This window comes from Oncorhynchus mykiss, chromosome 31 (genome assembly GCF_013265735.2).
Source record: "Oncorhynchus mykiss isolate Arlee chromosome 31, USDA_OmykA_1.1, whole genome shotgun sequence".
NCBI lineage: Eukaryota > Metazoa > Chordata > Actinopteri > Salmoniformes > Salmonidae > Oncorhynchus > Oncorhynchus mykiss.
In genome coordinates this window covers 25,874,271-25,891,306 of record NC_050571.1, presented here as the reverse complement: position 1 = coordinate 25,891,306, position 17,036 = coordinate 25,874,271, and the positions used below count along the sequence as shown (strand labels likewise).

The window sequence follows — 17,036 nt, the reverse complement described above, 5'->3', positions numbered from 1 at the left end:
AAAAAAGACTGGAAACTCTGTGGAGGATAGTGAACTTAAGCTTGGCTACCACTCAGCAAACCACACACATCAAGCAACTTATACTGAACAAAAATATATACACACATTTTTTTATTTTTTTATTCGCTATTTTACCAGGTAAGTTGACTGAGAACATGTTCTCATTTACAGCAACGACCTGAGGAATAGTTACAGGGGAGAGAAGGGGGATGAATGAGTCAATTGTAAACTGGGGATGATTAGGATGATTAGGAATGTAGCCAGGACACCGGGGTTAACACCCCTACTCTTACGATAAGTTCCATGGGATCTTTAATGACCTCAGAGAGTCAGGACACCCGTTTAACGTCCCATCCGAAAGACGGCACCCTACACAGGGTAGTGTCCCCAATCACTGCCCTGGGGCATTGGGATATTTTTAGACCAGAGGAAAGAGTGCCTCCTACTGGACCTCCAACACCACTTCCAGCAGCATCTGGTCTCCCATCCAGGGACAGACCAGGACCAACATGCAATAATTTAAAAGATTTTACTGAGTTACAGTTCAAATAAGGAAATCAGTCCTTTGAAATAAATTCGTTAGGTCCTAATCTATGGATTTCACATGACTGGGAATACAGATATACAGTGCCTTGCGAAAGTATTCGGCCCCCTTGAACTTTGCGACCTTTTGCCACATTTCAGGCTTCAAACATAAAGATATAAAACTGTATTTTTTTGTGAAGAATCAACAACAAGTGGGACACAATCATGAAGTGGAACGACATTTATTGGATATTTCAAACTTTTTTAACAAATAAAAAACTGAGAAATTGGGCGTGCAAAATTATTCAGCCCCCTTAAGTGAATACTTTGTAGCGCCACCTTTTGCTGCGATTACAGCTGTAAGTCGCTTGGGGTATGTCTCTATCAGTTTTTCACATCGAGAGACTGACATTTTTTCCCATTCCTCCTTGCAAAACAGCTCGAGCTCAGTGAGGTTGGATGGAGAGCATTTGTGATCAGCAGTTTTCAGTTCTTTCCACAGATTCTCGATTAGATTCAGGTCTGGACTTTGACTTGGCCATTCTAACACCTGGATATGTTTATTTTTGAACCATTCCATTGTAGATTTTGCTTTATGTTTTGGATCATTGTCTTGTTGGAAGACAAATCTCCGTCCCAGTCTCAGGTCTTTTGCAGACTCCATCAGGTTTTCTTCCAGAATGGTCCTGTATTTGGCTCCATCCATCTTCCCATCAATTTTAACCATCTTCCCTGTCCCTGCTGAAGAAAAGCAGGCCCAAACCATGATGCTGCCACCACCATGTTTGACAGTGGGGATGGTGTGTTGCTTTTACGCAAACATAACGTTTTGCATTGTTGCCAAAAAGTTCCATTTTGGTTTCATCTGACCAGAGCACCTTCTTCCACATGTTTGGTGTGTCTCCCAGGTGGCTTGTGGCAAACTTTAACCGACACTTTTTATGGAAATCTTTAAGAAATGGCTTTCTTCTTGCCACTCTTCCATAAAGGCCAGATTTGTGCAATATACGACTGATTGTTGTCCTATGGACAGAGTCTCCCACCTCAGCTGTAGATCTCTGCAGTTCATCCAGAGTGATCATGGGCCTCTTGGCTGCATCTCTGATCAGTCTTCTCCTTGTATGAGCTGAAAGTTTAGAGGGACGGCCAGGTCTTGGTAGATTTGCAGTGGTCTGATACTCCTTCCATTTCAATATTATCGCTTGCACAGTGCTCCTTGGGATGTTTAAAGCTTGGGAAATCTTTTTGTATCCAAATCCGGCTTTAAACTTCTTCACAACAGTATCTCGGACCTGCCTGGTGTGTTCCTTGTTCTTCATGATGCTCTCTGCGCTTTTAACGGACCTCTGAGACTATCACAGTGCAGGTGCATTGATACGGAGACTTGATTACACACAGGTGGATTGTATTTATCATCATTAGTCATTTAGGTCAACATTGGATCATTCAGAGATCCTCACTGAACTTCTGGAGAGAGTTTGCTGCACTGAAAGTAAAGGGGCTGAATAATTTTGCACGCCCAATTTTTCAGTTTTTGATTTGTTAAAAAAGTTTGAAATATCCAATAAATGTTGTTCCACTTCATGATTTTGTCCCACTTGTTGTTGATCCTTCACAAAAAATACAGTTTTATATCTTTATGTTTGAAGCCTGAAATGTGGCAAAAGGTCGCAAAGTTCAAGGGGGCCGAATACTTTCGCAAGGCACTGTACATCTGTTGGTCATAGATACCTTAACAAAAAGGTAGGGGAGCGGATCAGAAAACCAGTCAGTTCAATGGCTGTTCAATGGCAGTTCAATGGCAGCCTCTTCAATGGCTGTGCGGAATTGCTGTATATTAGCGGGAACTGGATCACGCTGTCGATCCAGAGCATCCCAAACATGCTCCATGGGTGAGATGTCTGGTGAGTGGGACTGTGCATTATCATGCTGAAACATGAGGTGATGGCAGAGGATGAATGGCACGACAATGGACCTCAGGATCTCGTCACGGTATCTCTGTGCATTCAAATTGCCATTGATAAAATTCAATTGTGTTCATTGTCTGTAGCTTATGCCTGCCCATACTATAACCCCACCGCCACCATGGGGCACTCTGTTCAAAACATTGACATTCGCAAACCACTCGGCCACACAACACCATACACGTGGCCTGCGGTTTTGAAGCCAGTTGGAACGTACTGCACGTACTTATGGTAGAGAAATTAACTTTCAATTCTCTGGTGGACATTCCTGCAGTCAGCATGCCAATTGCACGCTCCCTCAAAACTTGAGACATCTGTGGCATTGTGTGGTGTGACAAAACTTTAATTGTCCCCAGAATAAGGTGCACCTGTGTAATGATCATGCTACTTAATCAGCTTCTTGATATGCCACACCGGTCAGGTGGGTGGATTATTTTAGCAAAGGATAAATGCTCACTAACAGGGATGTAAACAAATTTGCTTTTTGTGCATGTGGAACATTTCTGGGATCTTTTATTTCAGCTCATGAAACATGGGACCAGCACTTTACATGCTGCATTTAGATTTTTGTTCAGTGAAAATACGGTACACAGACAGCGGAAAATGCATGCACACACGTGAATACACACATGCACAGACAAACATGCGCTTGCATGCACACGCAGCAACACACTCACATACACAGTGCTGTGGGCAGTGGATTATCACCCCTGGATGGAGCCATGTGACTAATAAAGCTCTTTGGCAGTTCTAACACAGTGCTGTGGGCAGTGGATTATCACCCCTGGATGGAGCCATGTGACTAATAAAGCTCTTTGGCAGTTCTAACTGATCCTTGTGGTGTCTGTTGATGTGAGGGTATGATGGGGGTTACTGATGGAGCTGGAGGAGCAGAGAGGAGAGGAGCGGAGTTGAGAGGAGCGGAGCGGAGAAGAGCGGAGAGGAGAGAAGAGGAGAGGAGCAGAGAGGAGCAGAGAGGAGAGGAGAGGAGAGAAGAGGAGCGGAGAGGAGCAGAGAGGAGCGGAGAAGAGCAGAGAGGAGCGGAGCGGAGAGGAACAGAGAGGAGAGGAGCGGAGAGGAGAGAAGAGGAGCGGAGCGGAGAGGAGCAGAGAGGAGCGGAGCAGAGAGGAGCGGAGAGGAGAGAAGAGGAGAGAAGAGGAGAGGAGAGAAGAGGAGCAGAGAGGAGAGAAGAGGAGCGGAGCAGAGAGGAGCAGAGAGGAGCAGAGAGGAGAGGAGCGGAGAGGAGAGGAGCGAAGAGGAGAGGAGAGGAGCGGTGGGAGCAGAGAGGAGTGGAGCGGAGAGGAGAAGAGCGGAGAGGAGAGAAGCAGAGGAGCGGAGAGGAGCAAAGAGGAGCAGAGCGGAGAGGAGAGAAGCAGAGGAGCGGAGAGGAGCAGAGAGGAGCAGAGAGGAGCGGAGAAGAGGAGAGGAGCAGAGCAGAGCGGAGAAGAGCGGAGAGGAGAGAAGAGGAGCGGAGAGGAGAGGAGAGAAGAGGAGAGGAGAGGAGAGAAGAGGAGAGGAGCGGAGGGGAGCAGAGAGGAGCGGAGCGGAGAGGAGAAGAGCGGAGAGGAGAAGAGCGGAGAGGAGCGGAGAGGAGAGAAGAGGAGCGGAGCGAAGAGGAGAGGAGCGGAGGGGAGCAGAGAGGAGCGGAGTGGAGCGGAGAGGAGAATAGCGGAGAGGAGAGAAGAGGAGCGAAGAGGAGAGGAGCAGAGGGGAGCAGAGAGGAGCAGAGCGGAGAGGAGAGGAGCAGAGAGGAGCAGAGAGGAGCGGAGCGGAGAAGAGGAGAGGAGCGGAGCAGAGAGGAGCGGAGAGGAGCAGAGAGGTGTGGAGAGGAGAGGAGCAGAGAGGAGAGGCGCAGAGAGGAGAGAAGAGGAGCAGAGGAGAGGAGCAGAGAGGAGAGGAGCAGAGAGGAGAGGAGCAGAGAGGAGAGGATCAGAGAGGAGAGGAGCAGAGAGAAGAGGAGCGGAGAGGAGAGGATGGGAGATGTGCTCTTCTAATGCTGCTGATGTAGCCTCTTTAGCCTGTGGCTAAGGGAGATATTAACCCAAAGACACACTCACTACACACACACTAACCTAGACTAGATTGCCCCACACTCACAGAACCAGATTAGCCCAACACGTTTCAAAGCCAGCGATGAGTTTAGTGTAGCATGCAGTGTGGATGTCCCTATCAGACCTGATAACGACAGATAGAGGAAGTTTGCATATAGAGTGAGAAGTGGTGAGAGAGAACAGGGAAGAGAAATCGTTTGACAGAGAGAGCAAACTAGAAAGCTATTTGGCCCTAAACAGAGAGCACACAGTGGCAGAATACCTGGCCACTGTGACTGACCCAAACTTAAGGAAAGCTTTGACTACATATAGACTCAGTGAGCATAGCCTTGCTATTGAGAAAGGCTGCCATAGGCAGACATGGCTCTCAAGAGAAGATACTGTAGGCTATGTGCACTCTGCCCACAAAATGAGGTGGAAACTGGGCTGCACTTCCTAACCTCCTGCCAAATGTACGACCATATTAGAAACACATAGTTCCCTCAGATTACACAGATCCACAAAGAATCGAAAACAAATCCCGTTTTGATAAAACTCCCATATCTACTGGGTGAAATTCCACAGTGTGCCATAACAGCAGTAAGATTTGTGACCTGTTGCCACAAGAAAAGGGCAACCATTGAAGAACACACACCATTGTAAATACAACCCATATTTATGTTTATTTATTTTCCCTTTTTAATTTAACTATTTGTACATTGTTACAACACTGTGTGTGTATATATATATATATATATATATATATATATATATATATATATATATATATATATATATATATACACACACACAGTGTTGTAACAATGTACAAATAGTTAAACAATGTACAAATAAATAAAGACATTTCATATATATATATATATATATATATATATGAAATGTCTTTATTCTTTTGGAACTTTTGTCAGTGTAATATTTACTGTTAATTTTGTATTGTTTATTTCACTTCTGTTTTTATCTATTTCACTTGCTTTGGCAATGTTAACATATGTTTCCCATGCCAATAAAGCCCCTTGAATTGAATTGAGAGAGAGACGGGGGGAGATTAGTGATGGGTTTCTTGTTGCTATGTTTTTGTTGTTAAGGGGAATCATTCCAATTGGAAGTAGTGTGTTGTGAGTTGACAGAAGATCACTGCATCATGTTCCCTGAGGCTCTTCAGAAGAAGCCATCTGTTATTATTCCCAGAGCTATGACCTCATGCTGTACTGACTAAGATCAAAACTTCTCAAGAGACCTCTGTTAACCTCCTCTCTCTACATCTACCTCTGTTAACATCCTCTCTCTACATCTACCTCTGTTAACCTCCTATCTCTACCTCTACCTCTGTTAACCGCCTCTCTCTCTACATCTACCTCTGTTAACCTCCTCTCTCTCTCTACATCTACCTCTGTTAACCTCCTCTCTCTCTCTACATCTACCTCTGTTAACCTCCTCTCTCTCTACATCTACCTCTGTTAACCTCCTCTATCTACATCTACCTCTGTTAACCTCCTCTCTCTACATCTACCTCTGTTAACCTCCTCTCTCTACATCTACCTCTGTTAACCTCCTCTCTCTACATCTACCTCTGTTAACCTCCTCTCTCTCTCTACATCTACCTCTGTTAACCTCCTCTCCCTACATCTACCTCTGTTAACCTCCTCTCCCTACATCTACCTCTTAACCTCCTCTCCCTACATATACCTCTGTTAACCTCCTCTCCCTACATCTACCTCTGTTAACCTCCTCTGTCTACCTCTGTTAACCTTCTCTCTCTACCTCATCTACCTCTGTTAACCTCCTCTCTCTACATCTACCTCTGTTAACCTCCTCTGTCTACCTCATCTACCTCTGTTAAACTCCTCTGTCTACCTCTGTTAACCTCCTCTCTCTACGTCTACCTCTGTTAACCTCCTCTCCCTACATCTACCTCTGTTAACCCCCTCTGTCTACCTCTGTTAACCTCATCTGTCTACCTATGTTAACCTCCTCCCTCTACCTCTGTTAACCTCCTCCCTCTACCTCTGTTAACCTCCTCCCTCTACCTCTGTTAAACTCTTCTCTTCTGTTTTTTGGTAGGTTTCCAAACTCAGTTCCTTTGGCTTTGATGCCTCATGATTGAGTATTGCTCTGTTCAAGTAGACTGTGATTTAGCTGTGGCCTGATAGGGGTGTCAGTGGGCTGACTGTGAATGCTCTGAGAGACTCTGGGTAGAGGTCAGTGATAAAGTAGTCTACAGTACTACTGCCAAGAGATGAGCTATAGGTGTACCTACCATAGGAGTCCCCTCGAAGCCTAACATTGACCAGGTACAGACCCAGCGCCTGACAGAACTGCAGGCGTTGTGACCGTTTTTATTGGTTGTGTTGTCATAGTTGTGCCTAGGGGGGCATATGGGGGAGGGAATGCTGTCACCTCCAGGTAGGTGTTTGTCCCCCTGTGTGCTGCGCGTGTCAGGTTCTTGTCCAGTTCTGGCATCTAGGTCACAACAGACTAGTACATGTCCCTGGGCCTGGAAATGATTGACTTCCCCCTCCAGGATGGAGAAGCTGTCTTCGTGGGGGGGATATAGGTAGCACACAGGAATACTTTTTCTCTGTTAAGATCATTTCCTTTAGAATTTCTAGCCAAGTGTCAAATGTTCCTGTTTTGATTAATTTAATGGAGTGTGTTAGGTCTGCTCTATACCAAATTAGCATACCCCCTGAGTCCCTTCCCTGTTTCACACCTGGTAGTTTGGTGGATGGGACTACCAGCTCTCTGTAACCTAGAGGGCAACCAATGGGTCCGTCTCCTCTATACCAGGTTTCTTGTAGGATGACAATGTCTGTATTTCTTTGATGAAGTCCAGGTTCCTGCCCTTTAGGCCAAAGGCAGATGACCTCAGGCCTTGGATATTCCAGGATGAGATAGTGAAGGCTTTGTGTTCCATAAAGTGTCCAATGTTGTTGGTCGTGTGGTTTGGCCTCAGGCCAGTAAGTGTGAGCAGAGCCTGCTGAGTATCTGGTACATGCCATTGGCTTGGGCAAGTGTAAGAGTGGGGGTTGGGGCTGTTTGCCTGCTCATGGCCTGGGCATATGTGTGACTTCCATGTTGAGGCCCTCTTTGCGGGGGTGGGGTGCATGGGATGAGCCGGAGGGGCATAGGTCTGATCTGAGGGGGCCTAAATGGGGTGTGGGCATGGTTGACTTGGGAGGGTGTTGATTGGTTGGGCTGGGGTTGTGTATGTGGCTGGTGGTGTTGTGATCTAGATATATAGGTCCTCTCAGTGTGGGTCCTTTATGTGTAAGTCCAGGTTCCAACCCCCCCTGTTAGATGGCCAGCAGAGGGACTGAAGGCTCCCCAAAGCCCTGGTGGTTCCTGCTTGTCCCTGAGTACATCAAATGGCACCCTATTCTCGACATAGTGCACTAATAAATATGGGGCTCTGGTGAACAGAAATAGAGCACTATATATAAATAGTGTGCCTTGGGACGCAGCCCCTGCTTCCGTTGAGCTAGATCCTGGAGGTTGATGCTTCTGCAGGGATACACCTTGTTTTTATCACATATTCTGTTTCTTAGGAGCTTGTAGCTCTGCTTTCTGCTATTGTAATTCTGTTCAAATTGTACCAGATCCAGCATGTCCTGATTAAATACAGGAATAGATCGTGGATTAACAGTTTATAGTAATGGATAATGCTCCTGTAGACCCTGTTTCTGTTGGTTTAGTATTTTTAGCTCTATGTATGGGAGTCCTATGCTCTCAAGTTCTGTGTCCAATGGTGAGTGACAATCTGTAGTCAGCAGACACGCCACAACCAATGGCTGACGGATTACAGTGATTACCTGAACACAACATAAGGGGCTAGAAAGATGCCCCTTAAGACCAACAGACAGACACACACACACACACAACCACACACAATTTCCTGTCCTTGTAAGACACTGGCAGACAGAACGCAGGTTTTGTTTTAATGAGCAGAAGCAGAGACGTGGAGGCTAGTGAATACCATCACCTTTTATAGACATTATCCTAACCCTCTCTATTTACCTTAGCAGTGTGCTGTCTACACACACACACGCACGCACATGCACACGCACACACACACACGCACACACACACACACACGCGCGCACGCACACGCACGCACACGCACACACACGCACACACACGCACGCGCGCACGCACACGCACGCACGCACACACGGACACGGACACACACAATGTGTACAGAAAACAGGAGAAGTTGACTCTATGGTATAGTGCTAGTGCTGAAACCAAGTTGGTTATCCTCCCTGTGACTTTGCTCTGGTGTCCAATATACATTCGTTTATTATTCACACACAGACTGCAGTCTACAAGTAATCATATTCACTCACAGACTGCAGCCTACAAGTAATCATATTCACTCACAGACTGCAGCCTACAAGTAATCATATTCACTCACAGACTGCAGCCTACAAGTAATCATATTCACTCACAGACTGCAGCCCACAAGTAATCATATTCACTCACAGACTGCAGCATACAAGTAATCATATTCACTCACAGACTGCAGCCCACAAGTAATCATATTCACTCACAGACTGCAGCCTACAAGTAATCATATTCACTCACAGACTGCAGCCTACAAGTAATCATATTCCCTCACAGACTGCAGCCCACAAGTAATCATATTCCCTCACAGACTGCAGCCCACAAGTAATCATATTCACTTACAGACTGTAGCCTACAAGTAATCATATTCACTCAGACTGTAGCCTACAAGTCTACAAGTAATCATATTCACTCACAGACTGTATTCTACATGTAAATGTAATCACATATGCATAAACTGATAAATCATGCATTGACACTGACACTAATGGATGCTAGTCCATATGCAGTACATGCAGACACATATGTGCATAATTTAGCCTATACATACACTGAATGTACAAAACATTAAGAACACCTTCCTAATATGGAGTTTCATCCCCTTTTCACCCTCAGAATAGACTCAACTCATCAGGTCATGGACTCTACAAGGTGCCGGAAGCGTTCCACAGGGATGCTGGTCCATGTTGACTTCAATGCTTCCCACAGTTGTGTTAAGTTGGCTGGATGTCCTTTTAGTGGTGGACCATTCTTGATACACACAGGCAACTGTTGAGCAGGGAAAAAACAGCAGCTTTGCAGTTCTTGACACGAACCTGTGTGCCTGGCATCAACTACCATACCCAATTCAAAGGCATTTCAATCTTTTGTCTTGCCCATTCACCCTCTGAATGGCACACATACACTATCCATGTCTCAATGCTTAAAAATCCTTCTTTAACCTGTCTCCTCCCCTTCATCCACACTGATTGAAGTGGATTTAACAAGTGACATCAATAAGGGATCATAGCTTTCACCCAGATTCACCTGGTCAGTCTATGTCACAGAAAGAGCAGGTGTTCATAATGTTTTGTAAACTCAGCGTATATAACAAAGTCTCTCACACACAGACATACAGTACTAACCCTGTAACACACAGTAAACTGAATCAGTCTCCCACTCTGAGAATAAACGATGGAGGTCTTACCTTTCCGATAGGTCCGATCCTGCTTATTGCTCTGCATGGAAAAGGTCCCCATGACGAGCCCCATGTTTACAGCCACACAAAGAGTCTGTGTCTGCGATTGATTGAGTGTGTGTATGTGTGCGTGCGTGCGTGCATGTGTGTGTCTTGTGCGCCTGTTGTTGTTAAGTTATGAAGGCTACTCTGTGTGCAAGCCAGTGGCATTCCTCTTCTGTCTGACTCCTACGCAGTTGTAATGCCGGTGTGTGCGAGTGTGTGTGTGTGTGCGAGAGTGTGTGTGTGCGTGAGAGAGACCACATGCACTACGGCGCTACCTTTGTCTGTATGGCAACCCCTGGGTTTAGATGAATCTATCTCTCTCTCTCTCTATCCCTTTCTATCTTTCTCTTAATATCTCTCTGTCACAGCCATCTTGTCATTCTATTCATTCTTATTATACGCCTGTTACTCCCCCTCTTTTTCCCTCTCTCCATCTCTTTGTCTCGTGTGGAGAGGGGGATCACACTGTTGCTTACGGAACAGGAAGGAAGCAGACAGAATCTCACAGAGGAAAGCTGAAAGCTGGGAGGAGAGAGGAAAGGGGGATGCAGAGGGAAAGAAAGAGAAAGATTCAGCTTGATGAAAATGAGTGTGATGAAGAGGATATGACAGTGGATAATGCAAAAAGCAGGGGAGTGAGAAACAGAGAGAGATGAGGTGAGAAAGGGGAAGGGCTCTGCTCCGCCTCTATTGCTATTCTCCAGACACACTGTCTGCCTGTGTTGACTGCATTTTGCATTATCTCACACACTACTGGCTTGGTGAGTGTGTGTGTTTGTGTGTGTACATGTTTTCCTACCTTATCAGGACCACAATGTCCTAACAATTCACCAGAGTGTGTGTGTGTCTGTGTTTAAATATGGGACCACTAGTGTCCTCCCACCCACACCACACCAAGGGACCACTAGTGTCATCCCACCCACACCACCCCAAGGGACCACTAGTGTCCTCCCACCCACAACACCCCATGGGACCACTAGTGTCCTCCCACACACACCACCCCATGGGATCACTAGTGTCCTCCCACCCACACCACCCCATGGGACCACTAGTGTCCTCCCACCCACACCACCCCATGGGACCACTAGTGTCATCTCACCCACACCACCCCAAGGGACCACTAGTGTCATTCCACCCACACCACCCCAAGGGACCACTAGTGTCCTCCCACACACACCACCCCATGGGACCACTAGTGTCCTCCCACCCACACCACCCCATGGGACCACTAGTGTCCACACACCCACATCACCCCATGGGACCACTAGTGTCCTCCCACCCACATCACCCCATGGGAACACTAGTGTCCTCCCACACACACCACCCCATGGGACCACTAGTGTCCTCCCTCCCACACCACCCCATGGGACCACTAGTGTCCTCCCACCCACATCACCCCATTGGACCACTGGTGTCCTCCCACCCACATCACCCCATTGGACCTCTAGTGTCATCCCACCCACATCACCCCATTGGACCACTAGTGCTCTCCCAGCCACCATTGGGCCTCCCGTCCTGTCCTAGTGACATCGTCAGGGCTGCTATGGTATGAACCTCTGATCATAGCTGTGGGAAGTATGGGGTGCTGATGGTGCTGCGGCAACGCCCTGAAAAATCACAATGTAAAACAATTACACTTCTATGGAAAGATGAGATTCTCACAAACACGATGGTGTTCTCCGTTTTGGCCTCGCAAGACTTGTCTGAAGTTACTCGGTACCAGTTGGAAAAATGAATAGAAGTATATATAGAGACTGTTAAATGCCCAAAATAAGAGGTTAAAATGTAAAAAACGTTGTTTTTTTAAACTATTATCCTGATCTTTCTTATATCTCTCAGATATAGGACAGACACTTCAGGACAAACTTCCTTTAGATTTTTTTTGAGGGGGCGCTGTCTGGTGTTCCGTGTAGTATATCTAATTTTTATAAAAATGCTAATCTAATAATTTTTGTATATTTTTTTATATACTTCAAGGATCTTAAAATACAAAATCAAATAGAAAAATGATCATATCTTAAAATAATTCCATATAGCTTGGTAGAACCCCCCCCCCCCCCCCCCCCCCCGGCTTAGACAGGGATTAGACTCTAATGGGTTAAAGGAGAGTTCCTCAGTGAGACCAAGCATAAAATGGCAGTAATACAGTCATTAGGGCAGCACTCTCATTAAACACACTGCTCCCTCAGCACAGGTAGTCAGAGAGGGAGGGAGGGAGGGAGGGAGAGGAGGGAGGGGAGGGAGAGGAGGGAGGGGAGGGAGGGGAGGGAGAGGAGGGAGGGAGGGAGGGAGGGAGGGAGGGAGGGAGGGAGGGAGGGAGGGAGGGAGGGAGGGAGGGAGGGAGAAACGGGTGTATAATGAAACATGACATTTCCTTCTCTCTCCCTCTGCCCTCCTGGCTCAGTGAAAGTGATATGACAGCATTTTTAGATCTATCCTTATACAGAGGTGCAGCACACCCACACACTGTCTGTCGCTGTCTCCATCTCCCTGGAATGCACAGGAGGGGAGTGAGGAATACAAAACACTATGTCTGATCAGACATGCCAGGCAGGGCAGCAACAACCCTGAAGAGACATCACACCACCAGCCATTCAGCACCAGCCATTCAGCACCAGCCATTCAGCACCAGCCATTCAGCACCAGACATTCAGCACCAGCCATTCAGCACCAGCAGCACCAGCCATTCAGCACCAGCCATTCAGCACCAGCAGCACCAGCCATTCAAAACCAGCCATTCAGCACCAGCCATTCAAAACCAGCCATTCAGCACCAGCCATTCAAAACCAGCCATTCAGCACCAGCCATTCAGCACCAGCAGCACCAGCCATTCAGCACCAGCAGCACCAGACATTCAGCACCAGCAGCACCAGACATTCAGCACCAGCAGCACCAGCCATTCAGCACCAGCCATTCAGCACCAGCAGCACCAGACATTCAGCACCAGACATTCAGCACCAGACATTCAGCACCAGCAGCACCAGCCATTCAGCACCAGCAGCACCAGACATTCAGCACCAGCAGCACCAAACATTCAGCACCAGACATTCAGCACCAGCAGCACCAGCCATTCAGCACCAGCCATTCAGCACCAGCCATTCAGCACCAGCCATTCAGCACCAGCCATTCAGCACCAGCAGCACCAGCCATTCAGCACCAGCAGCACCAGCCATTTAGCACCAGCAGCACCAGCCATTCAGCACCAACCATTCAGCACCAGACATTCAGCACCAGCCATTCAGCACCAGACATTCAGCACCAGCAGCACCAGCCATTCAGCACCAGCCATTCAACACCAGCCATTCAGCACCAGACATTCAGCACCAGACATTCAGCACCAGACATTCAGCACCAGACATTCGAACACCAGCCATTCAGCACCAGACATTCAGCACCAGCCATTCAGCACCAGCCATTCAACACCAGCCATTCAGCACCAGCCATTCAGCACCAGCCATTCAACACCAGCCATTCAGCACCAGCAGCACCAGCCATTCAGCACCAGCAGCACCAGCCATTCAAAACCAGCCATTCAGCACCAGCCATTCAGCACCAGCCATTCAGCACCAGCCATTCAGCACCAGCAGCGCCAGACATTCAGCACCAGCCATTCAACACCAGCCATTCAGAACCAGTCATTCAACACCAGCCATTCAGCACCAGCCATTCAGCACCAGCAGCACCAGCCATTCAGCACCAGCAGCACCAGCCATTCAGCACCAGCCATTCAACACCAGCCATTCAACACCAGCCATTCAACACCAGCCATTCAGCACCAGCTCCAACACACATCAGACATCAGGGTCAGCACTGAGCTTTTAAACACACTGAAGTGGAGAGATAAAGCAGTTTGTTGCTCTCTCTGTTGCTTCCTGGCACTAAAATAGCAAACAGGAACATTATCAAGTGGTCTTGTTCCCCTGCTATTCGGTATACCTGAACATGTCGAAAGCAGAGAAGCAATATGCATGTTTTGTGTTCCTAATTGAGGACCGATAAAAACCAGTTTAGCACAGTGAAACACTAAGCCACTGTAGGGTAAGTGGAGAGCTGAGTCTGATGAATCTGGATGGTGTAGTGTCTGTCACTGGGATGATGGAAACACCAACAGCAAGGTTGACAAATGACCAGAACATTCACATATACTGTACTAGTTCCTTTCTGTCATGTTTTACTACAGGGGCCCAAAAATTACACCGCAATCTCTTTCTAGGCAAGAAGACCAGACAAAACAGTGGCTAACCTCTGATGAGGAGACAGGCCAACCTGAGATGGAGACGAGGAAAGTGAGAGAGGGAGAGAGAAAGAGACGAGACAGAGAGACAGAAAGAGAGAGAGTCCAAGCTGAGACAGAGAATAATGCAAACACTTTGTGCATTTGGACTTTAGAGATCCTCCATGGAACACTGTGTCTGTAGTACTGAAAAATGAATGGAAGTTTAAATGGAGACTGTTAAGTGCCAAAAATAAGAGGTTAAAATACATTATCCTGGTATTTCTTATATCGCTCAGATATAGGACAGACACTTCAGAAAAGTGTTAGATTTGCATTTTTATTTGCAGTACTGCTATTAGCCCATACAAACACATTGAATAACAGATTCACCACATGGAACAGATAGTCCCCGCCCAAAAATGGAAAGGAAGTTTGTTCTGAAGTGTCAGTACTACAGACACAGTGTTCAATAGAGGAACTTCAAAGCCCAAATACACAAAGTGGGCTGTTGCCGTGACCGTATTACTGCCATACAAGCGGTCACGAGTCTCCAAGCTCTGATGCTGCTGCTGGTCATTAGTAGCATTCCAAACTTGCTCACTGTCTGGTACTCAGCATTCTATTGTCCCTCTAATCACTGTGACATCAATGCAAATGTATTCAAAAATCGAATCAAACACTTCATGAGCTCATGTTGCGCAACATTTCTATAGGCAATGCAATTGCACGAGAAAATAGTGATGGCCACTAATAAAAAGATGAGGATCCCATCAGCTTTCTATAGGCTTTAATATACAGGTATTTATTTCTCCACTTTCCTAATATTAATCACATTCCCTATATTTACAACAGATGTATCGCCTACCTGGCTGGCATGAAAATAAACCACGGGGATAAGTGTTCTCCATTCCCTATGTAAGTGCATATATGACATGCATTTCTCCCGCTGCCACTGTTTCAATACAGGTGCATAATAATGGTCTAAATCAAAACAAATGTCACACATATATTATTTAGTATATGTAAAGACAATATTAAATCAAGAAAAGCTGATCCACCCCCTAAAACAATTATATTATAATCATTTTAAAAAACATTTTAAAAAACCATTTAAAAATATATAAATAAATCAAGAAAAGTCTGATGGCTGACAATACTGTCACTTGTGAATTAAATATTATCACTTGTGAATGATGCCCATCATGAGAAACAGTGCATTTGTTTTGCAACTTGTTCGAGTCATAGTCGCACACCTCATGTAGCCTAGCCCATAGGCCTATATGTTTTAATAAGGTTTGTATCACAACTAAAGTGGCCAAATAACTTCTTAAAATGAAGCACATTAATCCGCTTTACAAGGGGTGTAGAGCCTAACTGACATTTATAAGCAGTGCTTGAGTTTCATATTTGTGGAAGATCATTTTCACCATTAAAAATGCACCTTTATAATTGAGGTCACTTTTTATAATGGTGTTTTCTGGGAATGGAACATTTGTGCTTATAGCCTACTGCCATGTGCGCATTGCTATGCTTTTAATGTGAAGAAATATCTTAATAGTTTATCAACATTTTAAGCTAAACGTTCTGATCTGTTGCGTCAGCCACATTACATAAAAACGTTTTTGGGATGCAAGTGGTTGTATTAATTTGGGATCAATCGCATCCCACAACTGTCCCAGACTATGTTTGGAATATTTATTTTTCACACAGAATAGGTGGACTTTTGTACTATGGGGGATAGTAGATTGACATAGGCTAGTACTTTTGCTGTTCGTTAGGCCTACTCATCTTGTTGGCTGACGAAAAGTACATGTGGACAGTTCTTCCAATATCTTCTATATGTACCTAGGAATTGGATAAGGACTCGCGCAGTTGCGTCCCTGATGTGTCTGTCTTAACCTGTAGCCTGTGAGAAGACTGAGAGAAGCTTCGAATTGGCAGTACACTCAGTGAGAAGGGCACAATGCAGCACTCTACAAACATCTGTTAAGTTTGGCAGTTCTGCCACATAGTTCCACATGTCACAGTCCAGTCCTGGAGTCAGAACAAAGCAAACACAGGGTCCCCTTGCAGGCAGGCAGTCATTTTTCATCTGGGATTAAATATTGACTGTTCCATATACACCATATGAGTGTTTTACACACACTAGTTTCTTCCTCCCTCTCTTTGTCTCCGCATTGAATACAACAGCCCATCCACCTCTCCTTGACTTTATGGAAGGGCAGAGGCAGTTGAATGATGGAATTATTCCTGTTTTTTATTAGGCACTCTTGAAGAACACCTAAAGCAGAGGACCAAGGAGTGAGTAAGGACCTAGTGAATTGTTGTTGAATCTATCAATCGGAGTCAATAATGATTTGGCTGAAATCGCTTTATCAGCAAGTCTTTTGCAATTCTTAGAATCAATGCTGTAAAACACTTAAGTAAAAATAATGTACTACTTAAGTCGTTTTTGGGGATGTCTGTAGATTACTAGTTATATTTTTGACAACTTATACTTTTACTTCACTAGATTACTAAAGGAAATCATGTCATTTTTACTCCTTACATTTTCTCTGACACCCAAAAGTACTCATTATATTTTGAATGCTTAGCAGGACAGGAAAATTGTCCAATTCATGCACTTCTCAAGAGAAAATTTCTGGTCATCCCTACTGCCTCTGATCTGGCGGACTCACTAAACACATGCTTTGTTTGTAAAAGAAGCCCTAGTGTTG

General features: G+C 45.8%; 1 protein-coding gene across 1 annotated transcript in view; it reads right to left on the bottom strand.

Moving 5' to 3' along the window:
* The window catches only part of LOC110504854 (Kv channel-interacting protein 1), a 49,982-nt gene extending 39,298 nt beyond the window's left edge, over positions 1-10,684 (bottom strand). Inside the window, exon 1 of the mRNA XM_021583711.2 lies at positions 10,068-10,684. Within this exon, the coding sequence (XP_021439386.2) occupies positions 10,068-10,131 (64 nt within the window). The 5' untranslated portion in view covers positions 10,132-10,684. The remainder of the gene's footprint in view (positions 1-10,067) is intronic.
* Between the last annotated feature and the right edge of the window lie 6,352 nt (positions 10,685-17,036).